This window comes from Mirounga leonina, unplaced genomic scaffold (assembly GCF_011800145.1).
Source record: "Mirounga leonina isolate KUSES-001 unplaced genomic scaffold, KU_Mleo_1.0 Mir_173, whole genome shotgun sequence".
NCBI classification, from domain to species: Eukaryota; Metazoa; Chordata; class Mammalia; order Carnivora; family Phocidae; genus Mirounga; species Mirounga leonina.
In genome coordinates, this window is record NW_023270447.1 from 59914448 (window position 1) to 59941919 (window position 27472).

At 53.5% G+C, this 27472-nt stretch overlaps 2 protein-coding genes across 7 annotated transcripts in view; one reads left to right on the forward strand and one right to left on the reverse strand.

Moving 5' to 3' along the window:
- Positions 1-15647, forward strand: part of ERI3 (ERI1 exoribonuclease family member 3) — a 126948-nt gene extending 111301 nt beyond the window's left edge. For 3 of the 5 annotated variants that reach the window (XM_035018761.1, XM_035018760.1, XM_035018762.1), the window contains one exon: positions 15117-15647. In XM_035018761.1, the coding sequence (XP_034874652.1) occupies positions 15117-15199 (83 nt within the window). In that variant the 3' untranslated portion in view covers positions 15200-15647. Of the gene's footprint in view, positions 1-8834; positions 10739-15116 lie in introns of those variants that run through there. The other 2 variants (XM_035018757.1, XM_035018758.1) reach the window with 2 other exon arrangements.
- Positions 15648-16059: 412 nt separating this feature from the next.
- On the reverse strand, positions 16060-24404 carry DMAP1 (DNA methyltransferase 1 associated protein 1). Of its 2 annotated transcripts, none has more exons than XM_035018755.1 (10): positions 24008-24404; positions 23361-23452; positions 22905-23100; positions 18013-18171; positions 17717-17884; positions 17355-17540; positions 17157-17228; positions 16797-16869; positions 16364-16659; positions 16060-16174 (listed from the first exon to the last, which is right to left on the reverse strand). In XM_035018755.1, the coding sequence occupies exons 1-10, from the start codon at positions 24110-24112 to the stop codon at positions 16115-16117; spliced, it is 1407 nt and encodes a 468-aa protein (XP_034874646.1). In that variant the 5' UTR covers positions 24113-24404; the 3' UTR covers positions 16060-16114. The 2 variants fall into 2 exon arrangements, with proteins under 2 accessions (XP_034874646.1, XP_034874647.1); XM_035018756.1 differs by having other exon boundaries at positions 18013-18141; positions 24008-24395.
- Positions 24405-27472: the final 3068 nt, after the last annotated feature.

Genomic DNA, 27472 nt, shown 5'->3' on the forward strand with positions numbered 1-27472 from the left:
CCCTACAACATCCTCACCGCCTGCACACGCCCCCGCCCCGCCTGCTGCAGCCATAAATCTCAATTTACGAGGGCGGCTCTGGTGGGGGAGGGAGGCAGCGCGGCTAATGACGGCTCCTCAGCCGGATTTTTCATGTTGCACAGTCATAAATTTTTAAGAACAGCATGGGCAGCACGTTAGCGAGTTATCGAGGCTGCCTCCGTGCTGGCTGCCTAGCTCTGAGAGAGCAGAGAAGCAGGCAGGGCCGAGGCAGCATTTGGGGCAGGGGTGGGGCCCAGCAGCCAGACTAGTCTGCAGGCAAGGGTACCGCGGGGCCAAGCAGGCAGGCCAGCGTGAGCCTTTGCGCAGGGCCAGCTAGGACTGCCTGAGCTGCTGGGAGCCAGGGACAGGCACAGGGGTGGGAAGAGGATGTAGGCACACACAGCATGGCGTTGGGAGGTGCTGATGGATGCCTCTGCTCTAGGACTTGACACCATGATGTACAGGGAGCCTGGAGACATATAGATTTTCCAAGTGGCCACTTTGACTAGAATTACAAACCCTGACTACGTGCACAGTGAAGCCTCTGCCCTGGCAGAGCCACATTTGGTTCATAAATGAGCTGGGACCACTTGGGGATCATTCTTGAGAACTAGGGTTCCTGGAGCCACCAAGGGGGAATCCCTGGGGAAATGCCCACAGAGGGGCAGACCTATGGGTATGGTGGAGCCAGGAGCCTAGAAGCAGGGTGACCTTGTGCTAGTCAAGGCTCATCACTTCCAGGTTGTGTGGTCCTGGATAAGTCATTCACCACTCTGGGCCTCTGTCTCTTCCTTTTTAAAGTGGGGTTGATGGTGACTCCTACCTCCCAGGCTTACTATGAGGAGAAAGGAGGTAATGCATTTAAAAATACTGTAAACCTACCCCCCCCCCCCCCCCCAGGTACCAGTTAGCCCATTTGTCTATTTTAGTTCTCTGTAAACGTTTTGAGGAGAGTAAGGATCTTTGTGGAGGATTGTGGGGCATTCATTCACTTTTGTTCAGTCATTCATTCAGAAGATATTTGCTGAGGTCTTCTGGGTGCCCAGTCCAGTGCTGGATTGCACAGGTGAGGGAGGTTCCTTGCTGGGAGGTGATGTGAGCACTTGTGGCTGAGGCAGCTCAGTGTTCCCAGCCCTGTGCCTGGTCTCCACGTAGAGTCAATGGGCCAGATCCAGCCCTGTCCTGCCATGGGCACACCTAAGCTTCAGAGTGCTTGAGAGGCCCACACAGGCCTTCTCATAAGCCCAAGCTGAATGCTCACCTGAGTTTCCTAATCTGTGCAATTGAGGGTTAATGATCTTGACCATCTTTCAGGAACCACAAGCAGAAGGTCAAGAAATCACATGTTGCTCAAGTCAGCAGAGGTGGTGTGAGTGAGCATATCAGGTGTTCAGGATGTGTCCATGGCAGTCCACCAGGAACAAAATGCCAGTCATGGAGGGAGAAGAGCATCCCTGAGCTGGGCCTGCCCCTTCTTGAGCCGCTCTCCTCATGCCCTCTGCACTCCAGCACAAGAGCCTCCCCCATTTTCTGGAAACTGCCATTGGCCTTCCCACATGGCTTTATGGGTCCTTGGCCTGATTAACTCCTGCTCAACCTTCAGAGAGCAGCTCAAAGTTTGCTTTCCCAGGGAAGCCTTCCCTGACTCCTAGATTTGGTCAGGTCCTCCCCTGTGCACACCTTCGTAACACCCAGCACTTCCCCTGCACAGCCTTTCCTCATGATCCTAATTAAGAAATAGTCATTTAACACCTCTCTCCTCAACTGGATTGTAAGTTCCCTGAGGGCAGGAACTTATGTCTGTTTGTTCAGCTTGTATCCCCACAGGGTAACCTTGTCTGACTCTTGTAGGCAGATAGTAACTAAAATGTGTTGTTTTGAATTGAGTTGAGCTGAGGTGGCCCTGGCCCACCCCTGGGTGCCAGGGCAGGGGGAGACAGCTAGGGCAGTGCCTGGGGCTGAGGTGCTTCCCATTAGTCCTCATGATTAATTCACAGCCACACTGTGATGGAGTGGGCTTGTCCCCAGTCAGCGCCTCCGCTGGGGCCCACCTGTTAGCGACAAACAAACAAAGGGGATAAATAATGCATTGGGAGCTGAGCCAGGCAAGGCGGCGGTATTGAAATTAATAGGGATTAGCTGAGCAGCTTGAGGATGAAATATTTACCAGGTGGGACTGGGCTTCGGGAGGGCAGCCCCCCTCGCAGAGTCCCCAGGCAGAGCCAGGCCCTTCTCCAGGGCATCACTGACTCCAGAGCCAGGAGTCCCACCACCAGTACTGCTGCCCCCAGATGCGTCCGTTTGCTGGACAGACTGGTGGCCGGACTGCTGAGAGCTCAGGTCCCAGCCAGTGTCCTGGCCCGGCAGGTCTTGGGGAAATCAAGATCCTAGAAAGGAGTGGAGGTGGGGAAGGGGCTGAAGCCCCCAGCACTTTGGCAGCTGAGGACAAGGACCTTGACTGATCTTCAGGGCCTTGGCATGTCTAGGCTTTGGGCAACGGATGTCAGGGCTGTAATAGGTTTGCCTGTGGTCTTGTCTCCCATCCTTCCCTCTTTCTTTTCTTCCAGTTCTTCCTTTCTTCCACTTAATACATGTTTACTGAAGGCCTCTGCACAGGTAACATTAGTGCCCTCGGGTTTGTGATCTAGCAGGAGGTGACACAGGCCATCACAGTGGAGGAACATGGGGTGCTGTGAAACACGTAGAAGGATCCCTAACACAAACATGAGGGCCCAGGTAAGGCACCTGAGGCAATGATAGCAAGGGGCGGGGCTTTCCAGCAGAAGGAGGGCGTGCAGAAAAAGCCGAGAAGCTAAAGAGCCTGAACTCTGGGGTCCAGCAGGAGAGTGGGGAAGATGAGGCCTGAGGGGGAACCTGGGCAGATCCCCGGAACTTTATAAAGAAGTTTGGACCCTATCCTGGGAGCAGTGAGGTGCTGTTGGAGTGGTGGTTGTTATTTTAATGATTAACTCTTAAACTTTTTACTTTGAACCAATTTTACATTACAGAGAAGTTTCTATACATCTCTTAACTGGCTTTCTCTCATGTTAGCATCTGACATAATCACAGTACAGTTATCAGTATCAGGAAATGAACTTGGGTACTATACTATGAGCTAAACTGAAGGTCATACTTGGATTTCACCAGTGTTTCCAATGCTGTCCTTTTTCTGTTCCAGGATCATGAAAGGTTTTAAGACAGGGAGTGAAATGACCAGATTTGTGGCTTAGAAGGACACCTTGGAGGAGATTGGCGGGGGCACTGCTGTCTCCTAGGGTGAGAGGTGGTGGTGCCCTGGACCAGGGTGGTGGTAGTGGGAATATAGGTTTAGAAATCACTGGGACATCTAGGGTAGATAAGCTCAGGGCTGGCCAAGTGTGCCCAGTGGGGGAGTGGAGAATGAGAAGGGGACCAGTGGCAGCTTTGAGCAACACCCACTCTATAGGGACAATCAGAAGAAAGACACATACAAAGAAGCTGAAGGAGTTGGATAGGGAGGGAAGGTGCTGTCACCGAAGCCAGGGGAAAAGAGCTTCAGGGCACGAGTTAGTCCACTGGGGCCATCTAAACCACTGGACTTTCAGCCCTGTGAGGTCGGAGGGATCATTCGAGAAAGTGGTTCAGTAGGACACAGGTGGGGAAATCAGATTGTAGGGTGGGAAATGAGGGAAGGAGGCCTTGAGCGTTAACCAGGAAGTTTGGCTATGAAAGGGAGGAGAGGTTGGCTACCAGGCCTGTGGAAAAGGAGTTAAGGCGAGGGTGTTTTTAAAGATGGGAGAGATTTGATATGTTTACATGCTTATGTGAAGAAGCAGTGCAGAAAAACAATCAAGGCTCTATCAGAAAGGGGCTTGCTCATCACATAAGGCCCCCAAAAAGGAAATGGGGTGGAAAACCCAGGTGGAGTGAGGGATGGGCTTTAGAAGTGCCATGGGGACGCACCCTCTCTCCTCCCTCTGTAACAAGTGAGAGGACAGTGCCTCCTGTGTCTCCTGTGAAGTAGGAGACCACACTATGTGTGTGTGGGGGGGGGGCGGGGACTTGAGAGTGGTGGGAAGTAGAGAAAAGGCCACTAGGGAGAAAGGGAGAGCGCGCGCGTGCTGATCAGGAGCGTAGGTGGTCAGCCAGGCGGTTTCATACAGCCAGGTGAGCTTGCGGACTCTGGTTTTAGGAGGGGCACAAATCTGTATGGTTGTGATGTTCTCTAGTCACGCTCAGCCCAGGTGCAAGCATAGAGAGGGCAGTTTGGGTTTTTCCAGGCAAGGGTGATGGAAAGAAAAGAGCAAGAGAGTTGAGAATGTTGGCAAAAAAGGACTGAGATGATGGGCCATGGAATCCAGGCTCCTGTGTGAGGTGCGTCGGTTATGTTGCTAGGACGGGAACCGCTTGCGTCATACCCCGATATCCATTGTCTTCCTTCCTCACTAAAAGGAACCCTGGTATCACCAGGGGCAGCGGTGTGTACCCAGTTAAAACACCACTTCTTTTTAGTTCCTCATACAGCTAGATATGGTTATGTCCCTGAGTTCTGGCCAGTGAGATAAAAGGAAAAGAGTTGTGTGAGACCTCCAGGAATGATACTTAAAAGGAAGTGACTCAGCCGGGAAGTACATTGTTCTTGCTGTTTCCTTCTTCCTCTTTCCTAAAATGTGGATGTGATGCTTGGAGCTCCCGCAGCCATTTTGGACCAGGAGATAACCTGGAAATTAGAAGCAACATGCTGAGAAGGGTAGAAAGAAGTCTAAGCCCCCGATGACTTTGTGGAGCTGTGGGACTCTCAGGCATCTTAGATCACAAGCCATAGACATAAAAAAATTTTCCTTCGTTCAGTTGCGTTTTCTTCCCTCTCTGTTTTCATGTGGGTTCCCATCAAAACTTGACTCTTTTAGCCTTTTTAGTAGTAACATGGCCTGTGTCTTGCCATATAGCAGGAAACAATTTGGTCAAATGTTTCAAGAGAGCATAACAAGAGTTACCAACTTCCTGGCTTGAAATAACAGGGCCGTCATTGCCCTTTGCCCTCCCTCCTCCCTTCAGCCAAGTGTATGTTATAGGGCCCATTTGTTATGTCACTCTCTTTCCTGTCTTTACATTCTGTATCAGTTAGTATGCTTCTGGCTACAAGAAAAAGAAAACTCAATGCAAGATATCTTAAATAATAGGATTTATTACCTCACAAAAGTCTGGAGATAAGGTGATCCTAGGATTAGTTAATTCAGCATCTCAGCAATGTCATAAAGGACCCAGACTTTTCCCATTTTTCTGTTCTGTTATCTTCAGCATGTTCTTCACAGACTAACTCCCCTAACGTTTAGAAGATGGCTTCTGCAGTCCCAGACATAATGTGCAAACATGAAAACCTCCCGCAGAATATAAAGGACTACTTCCTCCTTGTGTTTCTCTTCACAAGAGTGAAGAAGTTTTCCTTGAAGGTCTTTCAGCAAACTTACCTTCATTCTCACTCGCCAGAACACACGGCCACCACTAAACCAGTGAGCGGCAAGAGGGATGGGATCACCACAGGTGGCTCAGACCCGGAGGATTCACCCTGGTCACGGGAGGAAGGCGTGGGCTCTGCCAGGTTGGCAGCAAGGGAATGACTGTTGGGTAAGCAGTCAAAAGTAGACAGGGGAGAAAGTAAAGAGAGGAGGCGGGTGGTGTATCTGGATAGAGTAGAGGTATTAATGTTTCAAGGTTCCAGTGAGATGAAAGAAGAGTGTATTATTGCCAGTAACTAGGGACATTTGGAATTTAATATTTCAAAGGAAGAGCAGTGGAGGATGTTAAAAAGGTAGAAGGTGCAACTGTGGAAATGAGTGGAAATAGGATACAGTGGAGACGGTCGTTAGTGCTGAGGTCAAAGATCCAAGAGGCTGGCAGCAGGTTTCTCAAAGGACAGGTCGTAGAGGCTATGACAGGCGGGTCTCCTGGGAAGGAGGTGGCCAGGGCCTAGATTGCTGGCACACGCTCGCGAGAAAGGCCTCAGAGGCACTGCTGACCATGGGTCTGGGGCCAGGTCACAGGTGCCTGGGGCGGTGCTGGCAAGCGGCCCAACGTGTCTGAATCCCAGTGTTGGCATTTTGGAAACCTCCCCCCCCTGGTTGGTCAGGCCCTTCTGGAGAGGGGTAAGGCCCTGTCACCTTCCTGCTGGAGCCACTCAAGGACCCTCAGAAGACAGTCCCACGGGGGACCCCTAGGGACAGGGTAAGGAGGAATGGGGCAGAGGTGGCTGCCAGGGATGGCAGATGTGCCCAGCTGTTCTCAGGAGCTGCCTCTTCTCCGCCCACCCCGGCCGGGTCGCCTTCGCTCGGCCTTGGGTTATCTGGCTAACCTCTGGCACTTCCAGCTGTAGTATCCCAGAGTCAGGAGGAGGACGGTGAGGCTTCTCGGCTCCTCTACCTGGATGGGGCCTTGGCTAGGAGTGAGTGGGGGAGGCGGGCACCCGATGTAATGGCCAGAGCAGCCGCCCTGTTACTACGGCGTATTTCACTTTTAATTCTGACATATAATGTAATGATCTTTTTTAAGGCCCGATGATATTATCTGCCTGACTAGATTATTGAGTCTTCATCATCTCCAGATAAATTTATGGCCAGGACGAGGCTCAGGATTTATCATCAGTCAATAGAGCTCGATACTCTAACAAGGCGTGTAATAAGATATACATATTTAATGATCCAAGGGGAGGAGCGCTAATGGGAGCCCAGAGTGAGTGGTCCACAGGGCCGGGGCTCTGCCCTAGGGCTGCCGTAGCTGTAGGGGCATGGGTGTGGTCTTTGCCCTGTGGTCCCCAACTCTGGCCTTTCTCACGACCACCTCAGTGTCGTCCTTGTTAACATCCAGAGGGAGAGGCAGACAGGGAAAGGAAGAGGAGGCAGTAGGGGAAGTGTCGGAGCTGGGGCCTAGGCCTCTTCAGCCCAGCCCGTGTAGAGACAGCCCACCAGGGAAGTCCTGTCCCTGCTTCTGGGCCTGGGGTGGGGGTGGGGAGTAGCGGTGTCCTTAGACCTGTACACCCAGGCCCCTGAGCGCTAGGGCAGGCCCACGAGGGGAGGGAGTGCCGCGGCTGCGTGCCCAGGCCGCGCTGATAGTGACGGATGGTTTTTCATTACAGCCTCTCAGGTCCTGCCCGCGCCCTGTGTGTGGAAATTCTATTTATTCCCTAATTTGTAAAAATTCCCTCTTTATCTGATCCCAATCAGGGCGGGGTAATTGGCTCTCTGGGGCAGCGGCTGGGGTCCTTGATGAAGAGCTATGTGGATGTACCCAGCCCGGCCCCCACCCAGCCCGCCACCAGGGCCCACAATTAATAATGATTTGCAAATGGCAGACAAGCAATAACACAGAAAGATGTGGCGTCCGTGCTGCCTCTTCATTTCCTCCCCTCGCAGATATAAATGGCCACAGAACAAAAACCCAGCACTATAAATTCTGGAATTAGTTATTCACTGGGATAAATGGGGCCTGGAGCCACCAGCCCCTCTCCCACCACCCTTCTTGCCTGCTTTCCCTGATCCAGGTGTGTTCCCAGGCCCGAGGCCTGGCTCCTCTGTACCTTTGGCTCATGGCTCAATTCCCCAGTTCCCTCCTAGACCCTTCCCGCTACTGTAGCTAGCCCTTCCTGTGTGGCCCAGAGTTGGGAGCAGTCACCTGCTCTGGATCTGTGGCTTCCTCAGCCTCTGCCTCCTCTCATTGACCTCTCTTGGCTGCCCAAGCAGGCTTTTGTCCCCACTCTGCGCTAGGGTTTGAATGGAGGTGACAGGTCCCACCCAGCCTGGGAGTCTGGGTCAGGGTTGGTCTTGGGTGTCATCTTTGGCATTTGGGACCAATCCGGTCATTTGCCTGGGCAAGTCTGAGTTGGGCTTCTGGTGGCCAAATGCGATGTAAGTGACATAAGGCTTTGACGCCTGCTCGCTGGCCAGGCTGTTGTGGGATGTTGGCACAGGCGTTTCCGGGCGCTCTGCCCTCTCGGCCAGGCCCACGCTCTCCCCGCCCCCCAAGTGGCTCTGAGCTGGCGGGTAATGGGCGTGTAATGGCCTCATTTCCATGCCCGGCCTCCAGGAGCGGCGGTAAGTGTTTGATTGCCTTAATTTCCAAACACATCATTATCCCAGCTTTACCAGCGCTTAATAAACACTTTATGAGGATTTTTTTAAAAACATCTTCGGTCCGCATACTTCTCTGAAGTGATAAACTGTAATTAAGTCTAATATTTAAAAATATGGTAATGGTGAGTTGTTTGAATAAGTGGACTGCATTTCTGTAATTTCATTATTACGTAAAACACGCTAATTATTTGGAGCGCGCTTATTACGGAGAGAGAAATCGCCTGCTAATCAAGATGAAATTGCCTTTTCCCCTTATTGTGGAACCACCGTCATCCTTCACCATCAGCCCTGTGGCACCTCCAGGCACCTCGGTGGGGTGGAGGGGGCGGAGGGGAGGGGCTAGGAGAAGGGGTCACTTTGGAGTTGAGGCTATAAGGGCCCTGTCTGGGGGGAAGCAGAGGGAGCTGTGGGAGCCGTGTCTGGGGAGAGGGTTCTATATCTGGGGGTGGTGTCAGGTGGGCCAGGGTAGCCCTGTCTGGGCGCCCAGGGGACTGCGTGGGCCATGTCTGGGACAAGGGACTTGTGGGATCTCAGGGTATTGCTGCTGGAATAACATTATTATTGGATATTATTGGAATAGCAACCACAATAATAATCACTCACCCAGCCACTGTTTTAAGCACTTCACAAATAAAAACTCATTTCATCTTTTCAACAACCCTTTGAGGAAAGTAGTTGCTATAATTATCATTATTGTTCCCATTTTAGAAAAGAAGAAACCAAGACACAGAGAGGTGAAATAAAAGCACCGTAACTTGCTCAAGTTCACAGTTACGAAGTGATGGAGTTTGGATTCGAACCCAGAATCTTAGGATATCCAGGGCTTTCTGCTGGTTCAGGCCCAAATTCACTGCCTTGGCTCCTGTCTTCCTTCAGAGCTACGCTGTGCTCTTGTACCCTGAGTTGTACCCAGCTGCAGCTTGAGATGCTGGCCCCCAGTATAGAGTTGCCCAGTTAGCAAATAAAAATATAGGACACCAATTAAATTTAAACTTCAGCCAAAGAACAAATAATTTTTTTAGTATAATTATGTCCCCTCTGGGGCTGGGGACTTATTAATCTGGCAGTCTTCTGTCAAGCAGGCCCAGCATTGACCCACTGGCCCTTTGCCCTCAGGCACGTTGCTGCCAAGATGTGCAAACAGAAAGATGTAGCGGCCAAATGAGGTTCTAGAATGCCAACACACCAGGGTTCTTGCTCTCTCGTCTTTACTAAGGTTCCTGCTTCCAGTGCTGTTCTCCCCACCCCATCCCTGCTCCGTGGGCTCTGGCCCCACTCCTCACCAGCTCCTGGAGATCGCTAAGACAGTGTGCTTGCCAGGCTGAGCTTTTTAGGCAGGAGGCCTCAGGTTTGTCTGAGTCTTCCTTTAGGCCACACTGCCTTGCAGCCCTATAAAGTCAGCAGCGTGTCACCCCGCTGCCCCGATGTCTGCCAGTCCAGTTCGCCGCTTTGATCGTTTCCTATTCCTTCTCCTTCCTCGCTCCAGCAGACTCACGTATGGGAATTGTATATGTAATAGAGGCATCATTTCAGAAGGGTGGGGAAAGTGTGGACAGTTCAGTCAATGGTGATAGGACAGTGGCTATCCACTAGGGAAGAAAAGTAAAGTTAGATCTTCTATTTCTCACCATATATGAAAATAAGTTCCAGACAGATTAAAAAGTTAAATATAAAAACAAAGTATTAGAAGAAAATACATGATAGTTTTCTAATAGCACTGGGATAGGGAAGGCCTTTTTCAGTGAGATACAAAGCCTAGAAGCTGTAAAGGAAATGCCTGATACATTTAGATGTCCCATAGGAATCTCAAGATTAACACTAAGGTCATCACTGGCCCAAACCTACGGCACCTCAGGTTTGCCTTACCTCCATGAGTTTGACTAAGATCCTAGACTCAGCCCCCTACAGACCCACACCCTGATCTCTCCCCATTAAGGCTTGCTCATTCTGTTTCCTTAAAATCTCTTGCCTCTGTCCACGTCTCCACGCCGTCAATACATCCCCATCTCCGTCCCCGCCGCCACTGGCCTGGTTCTGGGCCACCGTTCCTGGCCTGGACCATAGTACAGCCTGCTAGTCGGTGTCTGTGCCTTCAGGGTTAACCCCTCCAATCCTTGAAACACAGATAGGCTCCTGTCTTGTCCCTCCTCATATATGTTAGCGTCTCCCCGTCATTCCCAGAATAAGAAGCTCTGAAGCTCCTTAGCTTAGCATCCAGTCTCCAGGGGTTCCTCTGGCCAGTCACCGCTGACCTGGCCAGCTTCGCCTCTCGCCACTCCCCTGCCTCTTACTCTTCATCACGCCCACCGCCTGCTAGACTTACGTGTTTTTGGACACACTACGTTTCCCCTCCAGCAAGGTGCCCGTACTATTCACTATGCTGGGATCACCTCCGCACTTCAAGCCCGGCTTGCTGGCCAGCTCCCCCCGCCCCGCCCGCCCCCACCGCCATGTGCCCTCAGACTTCCGCCTGGCTTTGTCCTCTGGGGAGCCCTTTCCTGATTCTCGGTGCCTTTTCTGTGCCGCCTTTCCCCGTGGCACTGCTCACACCACACCACTTCCGGGCCTGCCTCTGAGCTCCTTGAGGGCAGGGAGCAACAGTCTGCAGCGAGGCTTGTGACCCGGCACGGCGCGTGTGCACCCAGCGCACAGAAGTGTCGGTGTGTGTTTGCTGAATGAATGAGTGCACGAATAAATGGTCCTCCAAGAGTTTCCTTGGGCCCTTTCCCTGCTGAGGGTGGTCCTCGCCCAGGCCCTGCTTCCTGCCCTCTACTGTTCAGTCCCCAGACAAGTGCAGCTAACTGGAGCGGCCTCCGGTCATTGTCCTGTGTCAGCCCTCACTGGGTGTCCTATGTGGTCTGAGCCCCCCTTCCACTAGCAGCTTGGCCAAGCAGATATTCAACTACCCTTGGGCCCAGCCAACAAGCTTATCCAAGTCAGGTGCTAGCCCCACTCACCTCTTGGAGGGATTTAAGCAGCTGCACATCTCCCGTTATGGTCTTGGCAATATAAAAATATTTCCAGTGTTAAGAATATTAATGCCCCTGGGTGCCTGGGTGGTTTAGTTGGTTAAGCGACTGCCTTCGGCTCAGGTCATGATCCTGGAGTCCCGGGATCGAATCCCGCATCGGGCTCCCTGCTCGGCAGGGAGTCTGCTTCTCCCTCTGACCCTCCTCCCTCTCATGCTCTCTGTCTCTCATTCTCTCTGTCTCAAATAAATAAATAAAATCTTTAAAAAATAAAAAAATAATAAATAAAAAAATAAATAAAATAGTCCTTTAAAAAAAAAAAATATTAATGCCCCAAACAGAAGAGAGTCATCTTGTCACAAGCTGATAACCCTGCAGGAACATAAAATCAGGTTAGTCTTCTCGAATTTGGAGGTAAGGAAGACCTACCTCGGAGGCCTCCATTGTGGGCACAAGACTGTGTGCCTCCCACCCCTTACCCTCTACACCATAATGGGTTCCGGCTGGCCTCATTAGCTCAGTGAGAGGTGCCAGAAGCGGGGGCTGCTGACCCATGTGGCCCCAGGGCTTCAAGCAGAGGACTCTCCCAGAGGCCATGTTGTCACCAGCCTCACCCTGCTGCTGGCTCTCTCTGAACTCCTGGCCTGTTAAAAGGCGCAGATTTGCCTCTTCACCTCTGCCCCATTGCCTCATTTTCTAACTGTGCCATTGACTTTTTAAACTGATCAGTAGGTTGCACTGACTCATGAGGTTTCAAGAGCTAGAAAAAGAGCCTGGGCTGGAAGCCCATAACTGCCATACCACGGACTTGGTGAACTGAAACAAGTGTCTTCCCAATTCTGGGTCTCTCTTTCTTGGTTGTGGTGGACCAGTTACAACAAGGTGGGCTCCAGAATCCTCAGTAAACAGGATCAGTAGTCAGTGTGAGCTCGTGCGATGAATGCCGGCTGCTCTCATTGTGTGTGCTGGCCTCTCTGTCATCTGTGCCAGAGATTGTACGGTATATACCCTCTCACCGTTGGCTCACCCGGGAAACTAGCGTCCTTGCCTCCCCTCCAAGAAGAGGACGTATTCCAAACCTAAAGCACCGACAAAGACGGGGTGTGGAAGGGTGTCACCTGCTCAGTGCTCACAGTTAACACATGTAGCGTCCCTTATCACCCCTAGTGGAGGAACCTGAAGTTCAAAGAAACGTAAGCACTTGCCACAAGCACACAGCCAGTGGGCAAAGTTAAGACTAGAAATGCGTCTGCCTTTGTCATTTTCAGAAAACAGAGGTTCCTGGAGATTGGAACACAGGGATTGGGGGTAGAGAATGGCAGAGGTGAGACCAGAGAGAGCAGGGACCCGTTTTTACAGGGCCTTTACCTTTAAGTCCTATTAAAGAGTATAGCCTTGAACCTGAGGGCGGCGGGAGCCATTGAAAGGACTTAGACGAGGATGTGATCACTTGGGCTACAAGAGAATGGATTAGAGGGAGAAGAAAGAGGATAGGCTGTGTAAGAGCAAGAGATGATGGGGTCTGCACTGGGGTGGGGGCGGAATGAAGGGAAGTAGATGATTAAACAGAAGAAGATAAAATCCAGTTGATACTTGGGATTTGGGGAAGGAGAGGGCAAAGTGTCAAGCCTGATTCTCAGGCTTCTTTGGGAGCACTTGGGGTGCTGTTCACTGGGATGGAGAACACTGGGTAGTGAAGACATGTGGGGAAGGAAATTGCATTACTGGGATGTTTTGAGTTTGTATGGATCTAGAAAGAGATGTTCCAGAGCTCAGGAGAGGTGCAGGCAGGAGATGGCGATCTTCAGGGCTCGCTGAAGCTCAGGGTGTGGATGAAGCCAGCCAGTGTGTGTCAAGTGCAGAGAGGTCAAGGACAGACTGGGGCCAGGCACAGGTGGGAGGTCAGTGCTGGCCCACTGGATGGCTGGTGACCTGGCGGGGAGGGGCTGGGCACATTCACTTGGGCCAGGGGAGGCAGATTGAGCGATTTGTCCGGCAATGAGGGAGGAGCCAGATGAAGTCAATAGAAAACTAATTTTCTTTTCTGCTGGAAGAAATGAGGTGTGTGGCCGCTGGGTAATTGCAGATAACGAGGGGACTTATTCTTAATATGCACAGTGGCCATGGTCCCCAGAGTGCAGGAGACAGGAAGGATTGGAGGTGCCCTGACAAGGCCGGACTTCTCTGGGAAGCAACTCACCCCGTCGTAGCCTTTTTGACGGTGCCATCACAGCCTCTGGACCCTATCATAAACCCTCCTGCCCCATCTCCAGCCTGCCGCCTTCCCCTTCCTGTCAGCTGCCTCACTCCTGTCGCATCCCCCTCCCTTCACCCTCTACCCCCACAGCACAGGCATACACACTAAGGGAGACAAATGATGGGGCCTCAGCTGAGCGGGGTGCGTGTCCGGCCCATAAACCACGGGGACGGGTCACGTCTGGAGTTGCCATGGCCGCCACTCCCCACCCATCTGTCTTCCCACTGTCCTGCCTCAGACCAGCCCTCGTGGCGTCCTGGGCCCCTGGAGGAAAAGGGTGTCCCCGTGTCTGGGTATCACTTTTCCATGCCCACATTCCCCTTGGGTACGTTCATGTCGAGGTCTGCGAAACAGGACCCTGTGTGACCGGTCTGCCCTCACAGAGTCGCATCTGGCTAATGACACGGGACCTGGGCTGGCCAAGACGCCCGCTTCCACAGCCCTTTTCTAGCGCTGTTGGGCCCCGTTTCCTAGTCTAAGGTTCTAGCAAGGGCAGGCTGGAGGGCTCAATGGAAGGGGTTGGCCCTTGACAGATGCAGAGGCCTCCTGACCCCACCTTGACCTTGCCACCACCCCACATCTGATTATGACATCGAAGTATAATGCTTCTGCAATCACAGCACCGATCCCATGAGGGCTGGTAGCGGCTGAGGTCCTGGTTATGGCCCAGGACTGTCTATGGGAGGTGGGAGAGGGGTGGGAGGAGGGGCAGGCGAAGGGATGGGGAGCTGGCTGGTGTTCTGGGCAGTGGAACAGAAAAACCCTGGGCACTTAGGCCATTTCTGTCCTTGGCTTTCTGTAGAGGGACAAGCGTTGGGCAGCTGCACCTCCTGCTGGTGGCGTTAGAACTAGCCCAGGCCTATGTCCATGATACCGAAGGCACGGAGCACCTGCTCCTGCAGCCGCCGGGGTTCTAGGAGTTGCTCACAGGGACCAGTACTGGAGAAACTGCTGACATGGTTTGGCAGGAGCAGACCTACTTAGGTACAGCCAGAGGCAGGACCGAAGCCTGACTGGCACCAGCTTTGGGCCTAGTGGGGGGGAGAGGCAGGGCTTAGACTGAGCACACAGGCATGTCTAGTAGAAGATTGCTGGCCCAGGTGTCAAAGGTCCACAAACCTGGACCCTCTCCGCTGCTCTGGGGCGACATGGGAGAGCAGGTGCCCAGAGCAGGCTGACCAGGCCCCCGGCCCCAAAGTGCCAAGGCTTGTGCCTCGTCACCAGCGATTATGGCCTGGGCCATATCTCTCTCTCTCTCACTCACACACACACACACACACACGCAAATGCCGGCAAAGTCACCCTGGCCGTGGGCGTGATGAATGGCCGCACAGTAATGAAATGGAGACATCAAGGCGGGTGGCGGGAAGACGGAGTGTGGCGGACGGGCCGTCCCCACGCGGCGGCAACAAGAAGGATCGCCCAGCGGCCGGGGGCCGTCAAGGGAGAAATTACACATTTACTCTGCCTTTTTCTTACTGCGACGGCGCCCATACATCACCGCTGGGGCCGGGGTGGGACATGCCGGCCAATTTCCAGCATGAATTATGGGCCTGAGCAGCATTGAGACCACGCTTCCTGCCGGCCCAGCCTCATCCAGCCCAACCTGAGGCTGGAGATGCTGCCACCAGGGCACAGGACCCCCTGGTTTAGAGCTCCTGAATCTGACCCTACTCCCCTCCCCCACAATGTAAGAGCACCTGTGGTGGGCACAGAGGGGAAGGATCTGGGACCCATCTAAATGTCTTCTCTTTCTCTTCTCAGATGACTGCAAGAACATTGCCAACATCATGAAGACACTTGCATATCAAGGCTTCATTTTCAAGCAGACATCAAAGCCATTCTGATCGGCCGAGGACGGGATGGGGCAGGACAGGGTAGCTGCTTGGCCCAGCCCAGAACCCTCCTTTCCCTCACCAGAGGGGAAAAGGGAGAGTGGCACAGCTCTACATCCAGAGTGTCCCCCAGCCTGCCCTGTGGGCTTGTGCCCTGGGTAAGGCCTTGGCCACTCGGCCCCTCTGGAGCAGACACTTTGTGCCCCCCACCCCAACCCCTCAACCACAGCCCAGTATTAGCCCCTCCCACTGTGGGCCTGGGCTAGGGGGACCCAGGCACTCACCGCCTCTTCCCTGGTACACAGGCTTCTGCTGGGGCCACTGAGCCCCCCTGTGCCCCCTCCCATCTGTAGTGCATGGTGTGTGGTGCCCCCAGGGCTCCAGGACAGATCAGGCCCCACCTTGTGTCTACCCCCATCCCCGCTGTGAACGTGCCACTGAATAAAGTCGGGGAAACGAGGCTCTGGGTGTGTGTGGACCAGGCGCTGCTGTGCCTGATGCCGTCCAAGGTGTACAAGGGCTAGAGCACGTTCCGGGCTGCTCTGGGCTGAAGGCCACCGGTGCGGCTGGCTGTCACTGGAGCACCTGTGAGACCCTCCCTGAATAAGCACAGGGCCGCGGGGACTGTCTAAAAGCATGAGGCAGTGTTCCAGTGGCTGGTATCTGAGGCCGCTGCAATGGGTGAACCACCTTGAGTGCAGAACCAAGTACAGATGTTTGGGCAAAACTGGCGGTGGTGAGAGGGCTGCTAAGGGCCTCCCCGCAGGCAGGTCCCAACGCGACCCCTGTGGAGTCGGGGTGGTGACTGCTCCCACATGCCCCCCCCCCAAGCCAGAGGCATCACAAGTGGTGGGAAGGAAAAGGAAGCAGCCTGGTCCAACTCTGCAGCTCTATTTACACAGCAGCACCCACACCCCGTGTGGCCTCTCATGGCTTCTTGGCTTTCTTCACGGAAGAGGAACTGGAGGCTGATTCCCGTCGCTTCCTCTGAGAAGACACAGAAGGCGCTGGAGTCAGTGGCCCCCAAAGCTCTACTCGGGCTTGGTGCATGTGTTTCACACTCAGGGCAGGTGATGCCCAGCGGCCACCCAGTCCTACCCTCAGTCCCAGAACCCAGCAGAGCAACCACTCCCACTGCCAGCACGAGAGGGAGCGGGGCCCGTTCCAGGCTCTTACCGAATTGGGCGTGAGGGGCGCGCCCACCACATCAATGATGGTGTCCTTGGTGGGGTCGGGGCCGAGGCCGGGTTCGGGTACCGCTGGCTCCGCAGGGGCCGGGGCCGGGCCGGGTGCTGGCGTGGCGGGGCCCCCGAGCACGCCGGCCCTGGCCAGGGCCTCGTGCCGGTGCCGCAGCATCTGCAGCTCGTACTCGCAGTTGGCGCAGGCCTGCTTGAGCTCGTAGAGCAGCACCAGGTCGCTCCGCAGCTCGTTGAACATGTGCACCAGCTCCTCCGTGGGCGTCGGGCTCAGCTCTGCAGGCGGCGGGTGGAGGGCGCAGGCAGAGCCAGGGTGTGCGGGAAGGCCAGCGGCCGGAAGTGCCCCCCCCCCCCGCCCAGCCTTGATGGACGGCCGCGGGTGGGTAGCTCCTGCGGGCCCAGTCCCCACTCACCCACACCAAGCTCCAGCAGCATCTGCTCCAGGGCCTTGATCTTCTTCTGTCCCACAGAGCTTGGCAGCTTCATCTGCAATGACCCAGGCTGCTAAGGCCTCTCCCCGACAAGTGGTTAAGGATGAGGGGGACCAAAAGCAAGGGGGAGTGGGAGAGAAGTGAACCCCGGAGGCAGCTCTACGTCCAAAAAGGAAATAACCAGCAAGTGGAGCAGAGCAAGAGCTTTGACCCCAGCCCAGCCACATCCCCGAGACCTCTCTCTCTGCAGCAACCCCCCTCCCGGTGCTCCGGTGCCCCAGCTGCCGCACGCAGGCTGCAGGGAGCCCAGGGCCCCAGCACGGTGACGGAGGCGACACGTACCCGCTGGCTCCGCAGGGTGACGCCGGCAGACTTGAAGTCCGGGAACTTGATGCCTGCGGTCTCAGGAACAGCCTGGGGGAGAAGTTACGGAGACCGAGGTGTGGCAGCAAGAGGGCCCAGGGTTAGTCCCGGCACCCCGCCAGCTCTGGGTGCTCTCGGAGCCCTGCACCCAGAGCTGGGCTGACTCCGTCTCCGCACCGGCTTCTCCGCCTCCTTTTTCTGGGGTAGCTTCTTCTTGGGGGCTTTGCGCTCCGTGCGCCGCTGCTCCGCGGTGGTGTCCGCCGCGGTTATCAGCTTCTGCAGGTCCTGGCTGCGCTTCTCCCGCTCCTTCTTCCGGGCCTCGATCTTGCGCAGCTCCTGCAGCAGATACTCCTCCTCCGCCACCTGGGAAAGCGAGATGCCGCCGTGTGCACGGCAGGGGGCGGCGCAGAGCCGGGGGTGCGGGGCCACCAGGGCTGTCTGAGGGACCACGAGGGAGGGGAAGGGGTGTGGAGCAGGGACAGTGGCTCGTGAGGAAACCGAGCGCAGGCAGGACGGAGGCCAAGGGCTTCCGGGCTGACCTGCTCCGGGGTCCGGTTGTAGAGACGCTCCAGCTGCTCCTTCCGCCGTCGCTCGTGCCCAGCATCAAATACCGGTATCTTGAGGTCTGTGCCCGGCACAGCCCGCACGTTGGCGAGCTTGGCACAGATGTGGTAGTACCGCTCCTTCAAGTCCTCCACAGAACGCTTCTGAAGATAAAGGCGCGGTGGGAAGGGAAGATGAATGCCCAGACGCATAGGGAAGGGGTCGCGTGAAGGCAGGGGGCCTGCCAGGCACAGGGGTTGGGCGCACGTGCCAATGCATGACACCAGCTCACCTTGAACTGCTGGTGGTCGTAGCGGTCATGGATAACTACAAAACGTAAGTCAAAGCGGCGGCTGAGGTCAAAGAGATGGTCCGTTTCTGCCTTGGTCCAAGCGTCGTCGTGAAGGTACAGCTGGTACTCCTGCTCGGAATACACGGGAACCTGCACAGTCTACTGGCACAGAGGGACAGAGTGGGGCACACCACATCAAGTCACGGCCAGCGGGCTCCAGCCCCCGCGATCACAGCACCTCCTGTGTACCGCCCATCCCGAGGCTGGACCAAAGCAAACCCTCTGCCTGGGGCCCTGCACAGGGCAGCCTGGAAATGCTGTTTCCACGTGAGGAAACACCGCTTGCCTAGAGACCCCGGCAGGCTCTAGGATCGCAGCCTGCCTCTGGACTGGGTCCAGGAGCGACTTGACCATGCCTTCGGCTCCAGAGCCTCAGTGACAGGATGCATGCTCCCGTCCCCAGGGTTAAGGTGAGGGGCTCACATGTAAGTGCTTCTGTGGAGTCCAAAGGTTAACTCTGGAGTAGAGCAGATGGCTAAATACTGGAGAAAGGCCCCGATCCCGGAGTCCCTGGAACCCTTGTCTGAAGCACTCCTGCCACCCAGTGGTAACAATGACACTTGCAGCTCCCCAGAGCAGACCAAGGTCCCTTCTCTCTACAGAATAAAGGGGCCTGAATCCTACTCCCAGTACATGCACCCCTACACACGTCCCTGCCTCCCCTCTGCCACGCCCCCAACCCCAGACCTTCCTCATGGACAAAAAGCACCACCACCAGTTGGGCCTGTCAGTCAGAGAACCCAGGAAGGAGTCAATGTTAGGCTGGACTAGGGAAGTCCCTGTTCTCTATCAAAGACCAACCACATTGGCTCTAAACCTGCTCTCAAGACCCTATTTCCAGCTGCCTCTTAGACTTCTCCTACTGGAGGTCCCACATATACATATACCTCCAACTTCATATGTTCAGGTGACAGATAGTGCTGATCATTCGCAATATACAACAAATATGAATCATGTTGTACATCTGAAACTAACAGATTATTATATGTTGATTACACCTCAACAGAAATGGATGCGAGTGTTCAGTACTGAGCTCGTCACCCTCCCTCAAACTTCTAGCTCTTCCAGTTCAGTTCTCAGTCAGTGTCACCATTAGCCAACACAGGTACCCAAGCCAGAAGACTGGAAACCATCTTTAACTCCTACCTTTACCTTTGACCCCTCCCCTTCCACAAAGCTGTGGCTTTTACCCCCAGGATCTCTTATCTCCACCTGCCACATCACAGTCCAGACCACCACCACCACTGCCTGCATCAGAGAAACAGCCTCCCCACCTGCCTCTCTGCCTCCATTTGATCCTCCTCCCAGCAATTCTCCATCCGCAGCCAAGATGTGATCTCTCTGACCAGTGCTACCTAAAGGATAGCCTGCAGACCAGTGCTGTTTGCAAACTGGTACCAGTGGTCTACGTAAGTATGGAAAGTGAGAGTAGGCAACGGGAAAAGTAGAAGAGTACGATAATTTCACAGAAATCACATGCCACTGAGTCGAGTATGAAGAAACACGGGGGAGGGGGGTGCCTGGGTGGTTCAGGTTGTGATCTCGGGGTCCTGGGATTGAGCCCTGTGTCGGGGGGGGGGGTCTGTGCTCAGTGGGGAGTCTGCTTCTCCCTCTCCCCCTCCATGCCCCCACTTGTGCTCACTCTCTCTCAAATAAGTAAATAAAATCTTTAAAACAAACACAGACTTGTATTTGGTCTTTTCTTATAACCTTACTATCAGTCTCTGATGGATTGGAAATACTTTTTTAAGGTCCTTCATCACAGATAATTTCAGAAGCACTGTTCTAGAATAAATATCTGATCATGTCACCCAAACATCTCTTCCTAAAACCCTCAGAAGTTCTCTACTACACTGAAAGTGCCTTCTAGCTAATTCACAAACTCCTCAAAAGCATAGGTCAGCACAGGACCAGGCACACTCTAAGTATCAATGAATAGTTACAGAATCAACCGATGGGTGGACGACCTGCCCTCTCTGCAGCCACTGTCCCTCATGCACCCGAAGTTCCAAACAAATGACTAGCAGTGTCGGGAACACGCCAGGCTCTCCCCCTCAGCCTGAAGTGCATTCCCACTTCCACATTCCTTCTTCTAATAGATAACTTCTCATCCTTTTGGTCTCTTACAGGCATTAGCTCCTCTGGGAAGTCACTCTGGTTTCCCAGGCTTGGTTATGTATCCCTCCCATGTATTTCAATTCCATTTAATTAAAAAAAAAAAAAAAAAAAAAAAAAAAGCTCAGGAACTGTGTGGCCAGTCCTGCTCTCAAGGAGCTCACAGTCAACTGAGGGAGCCATTCATTCATTCATGTATTTATCCTGGGCCTGCCAGACCTATGCTGGGAACACAGTGCTGAATTAAGACAGACAGTGCCCTTACCTTCTCAGAGCTCACAGTCCAGCTGAAAAAATAATTTAGTCCAGTGTGGCGGGTTTGATGCCAAAGGTATACCTAAGGGTATAATGAGTGACACCTGATCCAGCCTGGGGATAAGGGTGGTCAGGGAAGAGGTGACAGGAGACAGTAAGGTTACTTTGAAAGAGAAGAGAGAAATGATCATGATTCTCTTTTGTAAAGACCACCCTGGCAGCAGTAAGGACAGATGGGGGGAAACAAGAGCCTGGGAGGCCAGCTGGCAGGTTTTGGAAACAATCCAGGGGAGAAGGGAAGAGGCTGGAACTAAAACAGCACCAGTGGAAGACAGAGAACGGGGCACAGACGTAACTTTGGGTTAAAACCACAGGACTTGGCACCTGGACATGAGGGGTGAAGGAAGACGCCATCACAGGTGACCCCTGTGTCTCGGGCTTGAGCAAGAGAGCGGCTGGGGAGTCACAGACTGAGAGTGGGGCCCCAGGAACCAGCAGTACTGGAGGGAAGATCATTAGTTCACCTTACTCCGACTTCATCCTCCACCTGTAGTCACCATGATCTTTCTAAGACTCGAATTGGATCCTGACAGTACTCTATTTAAAAATCTGTCAGTCGCTACCCAAGGATATGAGGGCCAAGCCCAGATTCCTGAGCCTGGTTGCCAAGCCCTGCCTGACCTGGCCCTGCTGACCTCTCAGGCCTCACCTTCCACCATGTCCTACCCCGGGCTTTAGGCTTCATCAGGAGGGAAATGCCTGCAGCAGGCCATACGTGGGACGGGTTTTCTATCTCTGCCTTTGCTCCTGCTGGCCCCTCTGCCTGAAAGTCACTACACTCCTTTTCTAACATCGCCTGGTGACATCCTTTAGGACACAGCTCCAGCCCTAACTGCTCCAGGAGGCTTCCATAGCCTTCAGGTCCTCCCAAAACAGCATGTATCCTACCAAACTGTAACTGCCTGTGGCTCTCCCCACTCCCTCCCCAACATTATGGAGAGTTTCTTGCAGGCAGATATTGTTTCTGGTGCATTTTTTTGTTCTCAATGCCTAGGGCTTGACTTGGCACAAAGCAGCATTTACCAAATACAGAATGAACATTCTTTCATCTTCTCAAATTGTCTGATCCAACCTTCCCTCCCATCGCCTCAACATCTCACCTCTTGGTTGTCCCTTCTCAATCCTACACCTCCAGCCTCTCCCTCCGCTGGACCTGAGGGCATCTGAGGATGGTGCTGAGATGGAGGAAAACCAGGTCGGTCTGGGGTGGGGGAGAATGATGGGTCATACTGCGATGCGCTCAGTCCGAGAAGCCTGTGAGACATCCAGGCAGAGCTGTGCAGGGACAGTTGGCTACACAGGGCTGAGAGGGGGAAAGTCGGGACTTGAAGTCATGGGATCAGGCCCCAGTGTTTTCAGCCTCCAAGTCTAGGCTACTCCGGGCTGTAGGGACTGTGACACCATATCGTATAATGGCTTGAACAACAGCCTAGGAAATCGTAGCCTAGCCCAGCTCTGCTTCTCACTGGCTGGGGGAGTGTGGGTAAGGCCCTGCTCTGAGCCTCGGTAACCTAGACCAGAGATGATTCAGCTCGGACTAGGGTGCCAGCACAGGGAATGAAGAACAAAGGCAGACATGGTTTATTATGGAAACAGAAAGAGCAGGACTCGATGAGATTATCACTGAGATTTAGTTCAAATGCCACCTTCTCAGAGAGGCCCACCCTAACCACATTACCTAAATTAGGCCTCCCCTACGCTTCCAAGTTCACTCTTTAACTCATTTCATATTCCATTCATATCCTGGTTTCATTTTACTGACGGCTCTTATCTGAAAGAATCCAATTTATTTGCTTACATGTTTGTTATCTGTCTTTCCCTACCTTCTTTGTCCTGTTGTTGACTGAAATAATTAGAGACTACAGGAGAAGTGAAGTCAAGGATGATTCTCAAGTTTCTGATTTGGGTAGCTGGGTGGACGGTGGTGCCATTCACTGATATGGGTGAGGAAGAGAGGGAATGGATGAGTTCTGCTCAAGGGTACCTATTTGAAGTTCTTGTGGGGCCTTCACGGAGAGACATTAAGTAAATGATTGGCTATCGCTCTGGCCTGGAGATATTAAGTGGGGTCACTGGCATGTAGCAGGCAACTGAAGCCACAGAGAAAATGAGACACACTAGGGAGAAAGTACAGAGAGACAAGGACACAGCTCTGAGGAACAGCAACATCTGAAGGGCCAAGAGAAGCCACCAAAAACCAGACCAGGCCCAGGAAAGGACAGGATCCCATGGGCGGAAGAGACCCATGAAGTCTCACCCTGCAACTATTTGCCATGTGGACTGAGTGGGCAACTGTGGTTGACACAAAGACTGACCGTGCCTCTGGAGCCAACCCCAGGAGGCTGAGAGCTCCCAGGAGTAGCTCAGAGACCTTGGCCTATGTCCAAATGGTGATGGCTCACCTTATTGAACCTGGCGAAGGGGTAGTCCTTGCCCTCCTCAGCTGCCCGTCGCCAGTGGAAGAACATAGCTCCATCCTTGCGGGCTGGGTTGGTGAATGGCATCCACTTCCAGGGCCGCACCTTCTTAGAGCCCAACTTGGCTTTCACTGTGCGGTAGCCTTGACCAGTGTCACTGGGTAGCAGTGGGGGTGCATCCCTGGCAGTAGGGTTTGGAGAGATGGGAGGTTAGAGTCAGAGGTGTGTAGAGAGCCTTTGGGCCCAGGCTGATCTACCCTAGAGCAAGAAAGTCACATCCTGGAATGAGAGGTCTGAGCTCCTCCTGCATCCTCCTGAGTAAGCAGGAGCCCCAACTGGGGAGGGAGGCAGGGAGAGAACTGGCAGAGAAAACCAGGAGATAGGGACATGCAGACTGGTCAGGGAACCAGAACCTGGGGGGCTTGGGATTCTAATACTTGCTTCTTGTCAGAGTAGAGCAGTGCATAGACCTCTCGGTGCATGCCCTCAGGCCTCTTGAAGGTCAGTGTCTCGGAGGATTTCTTGGACTTTTTCTGAGAAGGGAAACCACAGGATAAGAACCACAGCCTAGACTCCCTTCCCTGAAAATTCTCTAGCCCAGCTCAATCCCTGAACAAAACAGCACCTACAGGTACAATGACACACATACACACTTGACACATAATGACACACTGAGAAGGCCCACTCATAGGGGCACCCCTAGTTGGGGCAGGTCATTCCCCTCCCCAACCCCACCTCACCTGGGTAGAACCCTGACCTGTGAGAGTAGAAGATACTTTTCCACCGTCTCTCAGAATGTCACACCGACTTGGTGCCACCCCGCCCCCCATATCCTACAAATGTCTCACTCTTTTGGTACTCTCATCTCTTATGAGTATCACACTTTCTTGGTCCCCATTTCCCATGGGTGTCCCACCACCTCCATCCCATCTCATCAAGGTAACACATACTCTCTAACCCATTATGTCACACCTTTTACCGCCCATCTCCTTAGAAGCGCAGCACCACCCCCCATTCCCCCCGCCCCGTTGTCACTGCTCCCCACCACTTCACTCCTAGTACCCAAGGCTCTCAGGCGCCCCTGCTACCTTGTCCGGGTTGATAATGTCCTTCTTGCTGATGGTCCCGGAAGCTGCATCCCCCTCTGGACCTCCGAGTTCTAGAATGTCCCGCACATCCGCGCCTGTAGCCATCGCGCCTGATGGGGGAGCGCCCCGAGGTCAAGGGTCAGTGCCTGAGAAGGGACCAGGCTCAGGCCAGGGGGCGGAGCCACTTCAGCCCCAAGTGAGGCGGGGTGAAGAGGCGGGCCGCTAGGAGGAGGGCAGTCCGGGTCGGGTCGGGGGTTCCGCCTGTGTCCCACCGTTTGGGTCTCCCTAACGGCCCGGACTGCCCCCTAAGCCCCAGCGCCTCGGCACCTGGATTCCCCTGACTGCCGGAGGCACCGCTCCCCTACCCCGCAAAGCCGCGGACAGAAACTTCCGGTCGTGCGCACTCGAAACGCGGCGGGCAGGAACACTTCCGGTCTGTGCTGAGCGGAAATGGAGCCGGCTGGCAACCCTGTGCGAAAGCGGCTGACTGCGGTGATCCCGTCGCGGGCTTGGCTCCCACGGGCTCGCCAGTGTTCGGGTGCTGCCTGCTTTCTGGCATTTTCCCTCTACATTACTCTGTTGCATCTCGGGCAATAAAAACAGCGCAGAGCTTTATGACCTTGAAATCGCTTAATTCCTCTGAACCCGTTTCATTTGTAAAATGGAAATTGTAATGGCACCTGCTTAAATGAAGTACCGATAATCCATGCAAAACATTAGCAAATTGCCTAGCACGTTTAATTTTTTTATTAAATGAATTAGTGGTATTAATGGCCCCTGTTCATTAAATGCTGTGTGTACCAGGCACTGTGCTAAGCGTCGGAGATGAAGAGAGAAACTAGTCAAGGCGGAGCATCCCCAGGATGGCTGCCAAGATGGAGTGAGGTCTGGACCTTCACTTGCACCTCCTCTGATGGAGCTCCCCTCCCATGGGGCTTTCCTGGAGCCAGCTTCCTGGAACTAAACTAGTCCGGGAGCTAACTGCACTAGTGTGGGTTACAAAGAGGCCCAAGAACACAGCCCCAAGCAGGGAGCAGCTAGCAGTCTCTCTTAAAGGAAGAGATTTACTAATCTCCTGGAGAGAGAGACGTCTAGAACAGGAGGTCCTGAGGAAGGGCAGAAGGGACGGGGAAAGCAGCTCCCAGCTTCAGCCTCTGCATACCAACCTGCAAACATGGGAGACACGTAGTCATTGAACATGGACTGTGGGCTAGTTAAGGCATTAAGGAAACCAGACCCCAAGCCAGCTTGCCAAAGAACCAAGCAGGGACTCGAGGAGCACACAGCCTGCACAAGTTAGCTATCAATGTAGTGCCTGTTCTGGCTCGGTGGGGACAGGGACGCAGCAGCTGCGGCTGCAAGCCTATCTAGACTCCAAGACTTTGGAGAACTGGGCCTGGAAGTAGAAACCTTGCCCTTTTCCAGAGACCTGATTTCTGGGTGAATCTTCTGGGCTCTAAACAGTCTCTAAGCAAAACCAGGGTCTTGTGCAGAAATTGCCCACAGGGTGAGGGAGTGGTCCTTGGAGCCAGAAGCGGACAGAGCAATGGCAAAGAGTCCTGCACCTCTGCCTCAAACACTTGACTCTACTTGTACTTAGTTGCGTAAGTATTTAAGATATATTAAAAAAATATATATATATTTTGAAATTTATTGGATTTTTTTTTTTGAGAGAGAGAAAGAGATAGCACATATGAGTGGGGGGGGGAGCAGAGGGAGAGAGAATCTTAAGCAGGCTCTATGCGCAGTGCAGAGCCTCACACCAGCTCAATCTCATGCCCCTGAGATCATGACCTGAGCCGAAATCAAAAGTCGGACACTTAGCCAACGGAGCCACCCAGGCGCCCCTCCCCTGATAGATTTATTTCTATGAGGATCATGGTACATAAATGTATGTATGTATCAGGCATTGTTCTAGGCTCTGGGGAATGCAGTGGGTGAATGAGATACCAATGTCCCTTGGTGGGGCTTGTATCTAGTGGAAGAAGAGAAACTCTGAACATATAAACAATAAAACAGTGTCAGTTTTGATGGTGACAGGAGCTATGAAAAAAATAATATAGGGTGATAGGATGGGGGACTCCTTTATGTCGTGTGGTCAGGGAACTCTTACCTGAAATCTGAGCTGAGGCTTAAATGACGGAAGCAGCTGCAGAATACCTGGGGAAGGAATGTTTCAGACAGGAGGAGTAACAAGTACAAAATCTCTAAGATGGAAGGAACTCTCTACATTAAAGGCACATAAAGAAAAAAGGCCAGTGTAGTGGGTGGTGAGTGAGGAGAGGGAGAATAGGAAGACTTGAGATCAGAGGTATGTATAAGGGTAAGGAGTTCTGGTTTTACCCTATGAGCAATAAGATGTTATCCTTTCTTGGCCACAGTCTAGATTCCATCCTCATCCTTGGAGTGCCACTGTAGCTGCTGTCATTGGGAAATTCCCCAGACAACTGGTCCAGAGCTTCTCATCCCTTGGGGAAACTGAGTCCAGGGATTGGGAAAAGGGGCAAGAGAAGGATACCTCTCTCGACCCATCTGAGGAGCCACTGCCCACGCTTCCTCAACCAGACTGCAGGTGACAACAGGTCCCAGGTCTCACACTTAATGTCTCATGGTCAGGGATTCAGTTTCTACTGGGCCCAGTTGTAAGCCAGAAACTGCTTTTCAAGGGGTGGTGCCTCGACAGGACAGGAGATCTCTCCTGTCCACCAGGAGAGAGGGGCTTGCTCTGCAATCCTCACCCAGCAGACCCTCTGTGGGAACACAGCATCACTCCTGGAGAGACTCTCTCACTGCAGTGACCTATTGCGGAGCCAGGGAGAGGGACTTCAGGCCGGGACACTCTGGGGCCTCAGAGCCAACTTTAAAGGAATTTTTCCTTATCCCTAAGAGCAGTATGAAGCCACTGAAGGGCATGTGGGAGTGGGCAAGATGGCCTGCCAGTGGGGAGGGCGGAGCTGCAGGCAGGAGAACCAGGTGGGAGGCAGTGGTAGCAGCCCCTGGAATTAGGAACTGATTGCATGTGGATATAGGGAACGGAATTTAAAAGGGACCCAGAAGCCCATCCCTCCTGTTTGTCTATTCACATCTGGGACCAGAAATAGTAGATTGGAGCTCCCGAGGGCCAGGCCTGGCTCTCTCCTTCCTTTCTTCTTCTCCCTTCGCCCTCTCCCCTCTACCTCCTCACCCTCCATCCTGCTCCTCACCAAGACTATGCACTCCTAGGCAGCGGCAGTGGGTCTTCTCATCCTCTGAGCTCTCCCAGCATGAGGTGCACACATGCTTTATTTGCACAGGCTTCTCAGAAACTGTGGGAAAGGGGAGGCAGTCTGTACGTGCTGTGATCAAGATCCAGAGCATCTCAATCCGACCTGGTCTTGCTCAGCTTAATTATCAGGAACGTTTTCCAACTAACGAGGACAAATTTCCCACTTTTTAAAATGGGCAAAGAGCATGATTAGGAAAGTC

What these genes read in the sequence shown, in the direction of transcription:
- DMAP1 (XM_035018755.1), bottom strand. Translation starts at nt 24,112, where the DNA reads ATGGCTACAGGCGCGGATGTGCGGGACATTCTAGAACTCGGAGGTCCA. An exon ending in TCACCCTGCGGAGCCAGCGG is followed by an intron (nt 16,870 to 17,156) that starts GTACGTGTCGCC and finishes GGGTCATTGCAG; the next exon opens with ATGAAGCTGCCAAGCTCTGT. An exon ending in GCTGCTGGAGCTTGGTGTGG is followed by an intron (nt 16,660 to 16,796) that starts GTGAGTGGGGAC and finishes CGCCGCCTGCAG; the next exon opens with AGCTGAGCCCGACGCCCACG.